Source organism: Ipomoea nil, unplaced genomic scaffold (assembly GCF_001879475.1).
Source record: "Ipomoea nil cultivar Tokyo-kokei standard unplaced genomic scaffold, Asagao_1.1 scaffold3043, whole genome shotgun sequence".
Lineage (NCBI taxonomy): Eukaryota > Viridiplantae > Streptophyta > Magnoliopsida > Solanales > Convolvulaceae > Ipomoea > Ipomoea nil.
The window spans coordinates 1,500,179-1,509,579 of record NW_017619471.1 but is presented as its reverse complement, the minus strand read 5'-3'; the positions used below and the strand labels follow the sequence as shown (position 1 = coordinate 1,509,579).

General features: G+C 36.3%; 1 protein-coding gene across 1 annotated transcript; it reads left to right on the top strand.

The window, feature by feature from the left end:
• Window positions 1-7,068: 7,068 nt before the first annotated feature.
• LOC109163792 lies at window positions 7,069-9,108 on the top strand. Its single transcript, XM_019312496.1, has 3 exons — window positions 7,069-7,218; window positions 7,323-7,572; window positions 8,951-9,108. Exons 1-3 carry the CDS (start codon window positions 7,069-7,071, stop codon window positions 9,106-9,108), a joined length of 558 nt encoding a protein of 185 aa, XP_019168041.1.
• Window positions 9,109-9,401: the final 293 nt, after the last annotated feature.

The following is a 9,401-nucleotide window of genomic DNA, read 5'->3' as shown; positions in this document are numbered from 1 at the left end:
CATACTTCATATTTCACATTACTACATACACCATGGTTCACAATAAAATTTTCCAACTACAAAAGCAAATTTTACTGTGGACCATGGTCAATGTAGTAGCGTGTAGCATTTAAATATTAGTTTTATTATAGTAATACTAAAGTATTATTTTAATTATACTACAGTTTCATTTAACTATAATATGTTCTATTTTTTTAATTTTATTTTTTACACACTAGTTTCATTATAGTAACACTGAAATATCATTTAATTCTACTATAATTTTAATAAATGATCATGATACACAATAATATATGGACAATGGTTCACTGTATAACAAGTGAACCACTACCTTCTCGGCCTACTGCCTCATCACGTTGGGCTGGTGAGTCTTGGGTTTTGGGATGACAAGTAAAAGATATAAGAAAAAGAAAAAGAAAAAAAAAACATTCCAAAGTAAAGAAATAAACGTTCGCCATGATTAAATATCACTAATATCTCATTTAGCCGCTTAAATACTTTGGCCCTATTTGATAAAATGACTGCTAGCTGATAGTTGTTAGTTGTTAACTGATTGTGTTAATTAGATGTTATAAATAGTTGATAGCATTAGTTGATTGTAGAAAAGTGTTTGGTAAATTAGTTGTTAGCTGATAACTGTTTGGTATAATTTCTTTTCTCAAAAAGCTAATTAAAACAGTTGTTTGGAGTAGCTTTTTGAATTTTAACCTTTTGAAGTTGTAAAAAGCTAATTAACCAAACAGTTATATTGACATTTTAACTAAATCAAACAATTAATAGTGGTCAAATAAGTCTTTACCAAACATGGCCTTTAACAATAATTGTTATACCATGGACCCTGTTGTTATACCGTGGACCTTGATCCGAAAACAGTGTCATTTCTTTAAATAAAGAAATGATAGTCGTTAAATTTTAACAAATCTTGTATTTTTTGTGTGTTCATAACAAAATGAAAATATAGTGTATTATTGGGTTCTGGTTCTAAATCATATATAATCGGAACCTTTCGGTTCGATTGCTACAATGTCCGATTTAGTTCAAACCGAACCGTGGTTCATTCCTCTTGGCTGGACTCTTTCCTGGCTCTCTCTCTCTCTACAAAATAGCCTCTCAACTCTTTCTATATTATTCAATAAAAGAGAAGGTCTTCTGGATGCTAATTTCTCTCTTTGAGTCTACTTTCATCAGTTCATTATCATCTTTTTATACATTCACATTACATATGCATACGGAAAATGAACACAAGAGGAGATTAACTAGATTAGTGGTCATCCTTACTTTCGATTTGATTGCTATAGTGTTTGTTCGATTTGAACAAAAGCGTGGTCATAATTTATTTGAGAAGAAAAATGAATGAAATATTTATTTTAAGGATAAAAATGTCTATTTAATATATCAAGCTAAGGGAAAAAATTATCATTTTTAAAATAATTAAAGGGACTAATGTGAATACATGAATAATACGGGAGAAAAAAAATGTTATTAACCTATAATTCAGCGGGTAAAAGTTTCACTTTCCCATATTAATCTTTGAAATCAAGTTTTCATACAATACAATATACAACCCGACTATATTCTTGAACATCTCAGTTAAACCTTACTGGGCAAAAATAAATAATATAAAATAAAAAAAAGGAATGAAAACCAAAAGAAAACCCTAGGTTGTGGGCATGGCTATTATTATTATCTTTTGAAATGCTATTGAGTCTATTATAATGTAATATCTGTGCATACATACTTTTTCAATTTATTAAAATACAAAGAGTCAAAGCCCTCACACTAAGGTTTAAACCTGAAACCTTTTATTTGAGAAGTCACAATTATGCTGCTCGACCACAATGTAGTATATATTTGTGGTTATGGTTATTACTTATTAGAGGCTTCCCATATGGGAGCAAGGTAGGTAGGGTGGAAACACGTGATGGCTGCGTTGGCTTCCCATTACACAATAGAAAAACCTATTTCAGCCTAAAAAGAAACCTATCTACAATCTACAATATAATATAATGCCTGCTCGGCCTTCTCAAATGCATCACCCTCCATTGTCGCCCTTTCATACCATTTCAATTTCCTGTAGGAGTTTAATAAGTCAATAAAATGAATTATATATATATATATATATATATATATATATATATATATAAATATAAATTTTATTGTGAATTAGAACAACACGCGAGCATTTTGAAAATTTATTGGAAGTGTTAGCAGAATTTTTCTTTCAAGAAAATTGATATTCTAAAGGGGAAGAGGGAAAACAAAAAGGTTTTTTTGAAGTTCTCAAATTGTTGGAAATTTTTTTAAAAAATGTCATTTTAAGTGGCTATTTTGTGATAAAAATATGTGGCCTGGGGGGTTCACTTTTGATTTGAGTCGGGTCAACATAAATTTTGGTTCTTCGTAGTGAGATGAAGATCGAAATTGATATATTGTATTTTCACAATGGATAATAGACGAATTAGAAAATTGATTCTCACAGTAGAATCATTTTACTTTGTTGATTTTCTTCTCCTATTTTCCAGGAAAATCATTCTTTTCCTACGAAATTCTGCCAACACTTCCGATAAAATTTCGAATTGCTCGCCATATGTTCTAGTTTGCCGAAAGTAATATAGCTTGAGTGTTCAACCATATTACTGTAATCCATTTTATTGTGAGAGTCTAACGCTAAAACACTCCTAGCAACCTCGTGAGGTAACAAATCGGTTTTAACTTCTAAGGAGAGTGTATGATAGATACCCCTAGTCAGGCACTCAGCCTGGGAGCGTGGAGAGTAGTGAGGACCGACTTCAGAAGAGCACTTAGCAGTTGAAGAGAAAGTGTCCCCTTCATAAGCAACGGTAGCACGAGCACCCGGGAGACCAAGCCGCCTGGTTAGTGTGTCCTCGCTCGGGCTTCTAGCTGGCTCAGATGGACGACTAGGCTCGGTAGTCAGTATGTCTCCGACCGAGCTCTCTAAAGAGATTGGGTGGGCGACCAGGCTCAGTAGTCGGAGTGTCCCTATCTGGGTGCTTCAGCTGGCCCAGGCGGGTGACCAAGCTAGGCAGTCAAGGTGTCTCCGACCGAGTGCGCGTTCCAGTGACGGTTAATGGCGGATTCTGCAAAGATTCTTTTCCTTGTTCAGCAAGTAACTTCCTTTTCTCATTTTAAGCCGTTACCGTGGTAATTATGGTAGATTCCAAAGCTTGTTTAGTTATTTTTTCTCCCTTTTTCCCTTATAAGGGATCTATTTCCTTGTATAAATACCCTCGGATCATCTTGTAAAGGGTCAGATTTTTCAATAACATCTAGTTACCCTGCTCCTTTTTCACCACAAGTTAATTCCATTCGGTAACCTAATATTTTACGATAGTGTTAGCCCGCCGATCGATTGCCCCAAGCCGTAAAACCAACTGTGTGTTACACATAACTTGAATTTTTCCCTTCTCTCGTTCTTTCTTTTGTTGGGGATTTTTTTTAATTAAATCTCATTTTATTTATATATTTTTTTATATATAAATTTGGAATGTTTATCGACTTATTCAGGTCCTACATTTCCTCTCATACAGTTTGCTTCTTCTGCCTATTTTACTCATTTTTATCCAGTTCGCATTAGAATGAATTCTTTTGGAAAAATAGAGGTAAATATTAACTTTTTGTGGCTTTTGATTCTTCATTTCAAATTTGATTCTGATCTCCACTATTAAAGGCAAATTATATCATGGAAGTCCATGTCGCATCGTACATAAAAATAAAGACCATGGTTTGTAAGTATAAGTGATAAACATAAAAGAGTTAAGCAACTGGTGGCTTGTGGTCCACTGGTATTGGATTGCTCTCCTATGTGGGAGGTCTAGGTTTTGAGCCTCAGTGTAGGCATAGATTGTATGGGTATCCCCCTTCCTTTGTAATAAAAAAATAAAAGAGTTAAGCATTTTCCTAAAAATAATACAATAAGTACATAAACAATTCAGGTACATAAAAATTGCACTATTTGATCAATTATCACTTATATATATATATATATATATATATATATATATATATATATATATATATATATTGTATAAATAAAATCAATATATAAATAAATCTCATTGAAATATTTTAAATGGCACACATAATAACATGTTTTTCAATATATCGTTTTAACAATTTGTGATGAACTTGTAGTAGTAATTTTATGAACATACAATGATAAATTTATGTACCTACAATAATAAAGTTATGTACCTACATAGTGAATTTATGTACCTATAAATTTATTCATTGAAAAAAAAAATCAAAATGGTGTTATTTAAAAGTTCTCTATTCGAATTTTTTTAATAATATATTTTTATAAAGGGTGAATCAACGATTTGGTCCCTCACTTATTCGTGACTTGTCAATGTTGCCCCTAGATCACGTATTCATCAATTTAGTCCCCGAAAATAATTGCTTTTCGTCAAATCAGTCCCTATGGCCATATTCCGTCAAGTCTCAGGCGAAGGCTCCGATTTGCCCTGGGCATTTTGGTCTTTTCACGCCTTCTTCTTCATTAATTCTGACCAAGCTTCGCCGGAGAAGCTCAAGCTCGCCGGAGGGAGCTCCATCTCTTCTCTTCCCCACCCCAAAGCCTCCGGTGACCAAGTCTCACTGCCGTTCACATCGACCTCTCCGCCGCTGCTGCCATCGTTCATCGGCGGCTGATCATCCAACCGCTCCTTGTGCAGCTGGTTGTTGCTATCATGCGCCTGGAAAGGATGGGCCTTCATGTACAAGCCATTGGATTCCGACATCAGATTGTTACCGCTGTTACTCTTCGGCTGATCACCGTCAGCTCTGCCGCCGTTAACCACCGTTTCCTGAGAAGCATTCTCCACCATTGCCATGATTAAAGACAGGCTAAACGCTAGAGTACCCTGAGCTTAGCTAACCCACTGCTCTCTTAACTCACTCTAGATCGACGAATTTGATCAAGCCTTACTATGAACAGAAGAGAAGATGAAACAGAGAAAAAAAAAAAAGAAGCAAAAGCCAGTCTTTTTAACAGTGTTCGAAACGAATCAAAATACCTTTGCGGAAAAAGTATTGAAACGCACCGTTTGAAGAGAAGTTCAAAGATTCTCCATTAACACTTGACAGACAAGAAAGATAACCTCGAGGAGATTGATTATTGCGGAGAACCTGAAATGGTTAAACGCAACCCACCTAGAAACCTCAAATCAAAAGAACGGCGAATGGAGACAAAATATAGAGAGGACCCAGAGACTATTTTCTCGGCGGAGAGGTTCGTAGCTCCGACGTTGTGAGACTTGGTCACCGGAGGCTTTGGGGTGGGGAAGAGAAGAGATGGAGCTCCCTCCGGTGAGCTTGAGCTTCTCCGGCGAAGCTTGGTCAGAATTAATGAAGAAGAAGGCGTGAAAAGACCAAAATGCCCAGGGCAAATCGGAGCTCTCGCCTGAGACTTGACGGAATACGGCCATAGGGACTGATTTGACGAAAAACAATTATTTTCGGGGACTAAATCGATGAATACGTGATTCAAGGACAACATTGACAAGTCGCGAATAAGTGAGGGACCAAATCGTTGATTCACCCTTTTATAAATTAATTTTATTTGTACAAAAATAAACGATAAAAAAATTAAGGAGATAAAATAGTTCGACTATAGTTATCTTACAAGGTAAACCCTAACGCATGATATAAACATTGACAAATTATTGTGTGGACCATGGTCCAAAACGACGTCGTTTTGATGTTAAAAAAAAAAATCTTACTCCGCGTGCATGTTAGAATAATAAATATTGTGGGGGTAAGATAATGTATTTTATGAATTAAAATAATGTACTTTATATGTTAGAATAATGTATTTATGTGTTAGAATAATGAAAATTTTGGGGTATGATAATATATTTTAGGCTAAAGTGTCATCCGGCACCATGAACTATATCGGATTATTCATGCCGCACCCTGAACTTTCATAAGGTATATTTCGATCCATGAACTAATAATTTTTTTTCATCTAACATTTTTTACAGGTTTTCATGTTACTATGCTGACATGGCACAAGTTATTAGTTGTGGACCTTTTTTAAGTCAACTCCTATAGCTCATACTACTTTTTTATAGGCCGCATAAAATTAGTAAATCTGAACCGTCCATTGCTGCAACTTCAATAAGAGAAGGATTCCCCATATGTGCTTCTTTCTTTCCACACTCTCACAATCGTTCCCCTATTTTTTTTATTCGAAGAAATCGGAGGAGAAGATGTTTGGGAGAGCGCCCAAGAAGAGCGATAACACTAATACTATTAGATCTTGGGAGTTCACAAGAACGATCTCAAGAAGACTTACCGTAAAGCCAGAATCAAGAACCACCCTTTTAAAGTTCGAGATCGAAGAAGCTATGCCTGTCCCGTAATGTGCTATGCCCAAAGTGCAAGGGTAAAGGGTCCAAATCTGAAATCCGGTGCTTCAATGACATGCTCTAGTTTTCCTAGAGTCTGAAAAATAAAAAAGAATCCATAAAGTGGGCACAGTCTATCGAAAAAAATGCAACTTAACTTGTGGAAGCAAGCATACTTGTTCAATAACAGTGTTATAATCTGTCAAGACATTCCTCTGCTTGCTCACCTTGCCATAACCCCTCTTGTAAATCAATTCCCTTACACTCCTCAAATTTGGGTACCTTTGAAATCAAGTTGATGAATCAGAACAATTACATAGAAAATTTTCTACAAAGAAGTAATAGACCATTCACCTGTCTTAGACGGAAAAGCTGCAATATCTTTTTAGTATTTGGGTGCATGGCATTGATACTGGAATCCATCACATGAGAAGCAAGATAAATGAATTGATGTAAATTAAAAGGAACTGTAGCACTGTATGATCAACACAAAATAGAAGAGTGTTCATACCCACGGATGCGAATGATGAACATCAGCTTAGCTTCAGGGTTGACATAAAAGCCTCCTTTCAACATCCCTGCAATGAATGCAAGGGAACTGGCAAAACTATTAGCGATAAAAACAGGTGCCGGCAATGCAAGGGTGAGAAGGTTGTGCAGGAGAAGAAGGTATTGGAAGTTCTTGGCGATAAGGGAATGAAAAATGGTCAGAGGATCACATTCCCACGTCCAGCTAGTCGTGGCCGCCTCAGATTCAGATACAGACAAACAGCAGGAGATGCATGTTGCCGCCGCGGCCACCAATACCATTAGGAAGTTGAAAGAGAGGATTGAAGAAACGGACGGCATTCCGGTGAGTAGAATAATGGTTTACACGAACGGAGTTGAGTTGTTAGACTATTGGACACTGCATGACTACGAACTCTCCGATCACTCCAAAGTGGACGTGAGCTTTAGGCCATTACCCGCGACTACAACAGCCTCATCTGGATTATCCAAGAACACGAACAGTTCGAATGGAAGAAGCTTCGTATATTGGTGCCGTCGCAATGCGAGACGAAGAAGTTTCCGGTAGAGGTGAACCCGTCGGAAAACGTAGGGGAGTTGAGGAAAGAGCTTGAGAGATTGAAGGAGCAGTGGCAGCTGGAGCTCCTAGACGATGGCTACTTCTTTATATACAAGCAGAACGTGATGGACAACGCCCTTGGTAATTAAAAAAAAATCCATGTCAGCATAAATTACCTGCAACCTGTAGGTAACCTGTAAAAACTGATAGATGAAAAAAAAATGGGAAAAGGGTCAAATAAGCCCTCAAACTTTAGCTTAAAAGTCAAATGAGGTCCCTAAACTTTTTAAAGATGCAATTACACCCATCAACAATTCATTTAAGTGCAATGAAGCCCCAAAACAAGTTAATGACCTGCTATCAAAAGGTCATTAGGGTTCAGGCCACCTTCCGGCGAATTTTCTGGCAAAAAAACAAAAAAGTGACTGGCGAAGTTTTCGACAAAAGAAGTGTTCGGCAAAATTTTTAGCAAATCTGGGTCAGTTGCTGGTCACCTTTTTTTTGTCGGAAAATTCACCAGAAGGTGGCCTGAACCCTAATGACTTGTGATAGCAGGTCATTAACTTATTTTTGGGCTTCATTGCACCTAAATGAATTGTTGATGGGTGTAATTGAACCTTTAAAAAGTTTAGGGGCCTAATTGACTTTTAAGCTAAAGTTCGAGGGCCTATTTGACCCTTTTTCCAAAAAATATTATTGGTTCATGGATCAAAATATACCTTATGAAAGTTCAGGGTGCGGCATGAATAATCCGATATAGTTCATGGTGCCGGATGACATTTTAGCCTATATTTTATGAGACAGAATAATATACTTTATGTGTTAGAATCATGTATTTTATGAGTTAGAATAATACACTTTATGTATTTTTGGACCTTTGTGGACCACGGTACACAAAATAATGACCGATAAGCATTAGCTATTATTTTACTACCGATTTTCATCCACGACTATTGTTTTAGTGCCAAAATTCATCACGCCGGTCACCACTTCGTTTAAGACATGATGAAATATGAAATTATGAAGGGTATTTTCATCATTTTCTAATTAAGATCTCAATTTGAGCATGAATAAATGAATTTAAGCCCTAAGATTGATCTGAATTCGCAGTTCTCCTTTTCAAATTAAGGTAGGATGATGAGGAAAATTGCGAATTGGGATGAATCTTAGGAATTAAATCTCTTTATTCATGCTCAAATTTGGATCTTAAGTTGAAAAGGATGAAAATACCCTTAAAAATTTTAGATTTCGGCATGTCTTAAATGGATGGGTGACCGACATGATGAATTTTGGCACTAAAACAATAGTCGTGGATGAAAATTGGTACTACAATTGTCATTTTGTTAAACATGTGGGACCAAAATTGTCATTTTGTTAATACTCGTAGGACCAAAATTGGTATTTGCTCTTTTAATAATAATTATAGCTCCTTTTGAATTTATAACATGTTTATTAAGTTTTAATTATTACTAACTACCATATTTTTTTTTGAGAATAAGAGCTTAATGTATTAATTCAGAACCAAGAGTGTTCGCAAGAAACTGGGGAGGAATGTGGAACCACTCCCCGCAACCTGACAAAGAAACGCCTTCCCTTGCAAGAGCATGGGCAACACGATTCGCAGATCGCCTAGCAAAACTAAAGACCACATCATGTATCAAAGATGCAGCCTCTTAAACATCATCAATTAACAAACTAAAAGGCGAGTTATAAGAATGCAAAGATAAAGCATGAAAAACAATCTGGGAATCAGTTTCCACATCAATATTTCCATAATCCAAAGCCTAGACCCAACTTAGAGCCTCCCTTATACTCACCGCCTCGGCTTCTTTAACATCATAAAACCCCACATAGTTTGAGCTCTTCGCAGCAATGAGAGCCCCCGTTTCATCTCTAATAACCCATCCCATACCCATGGTGCCGCTTGTAGAACTCATTGCGACATCAATGTTTTACTTTATACGGCCCAA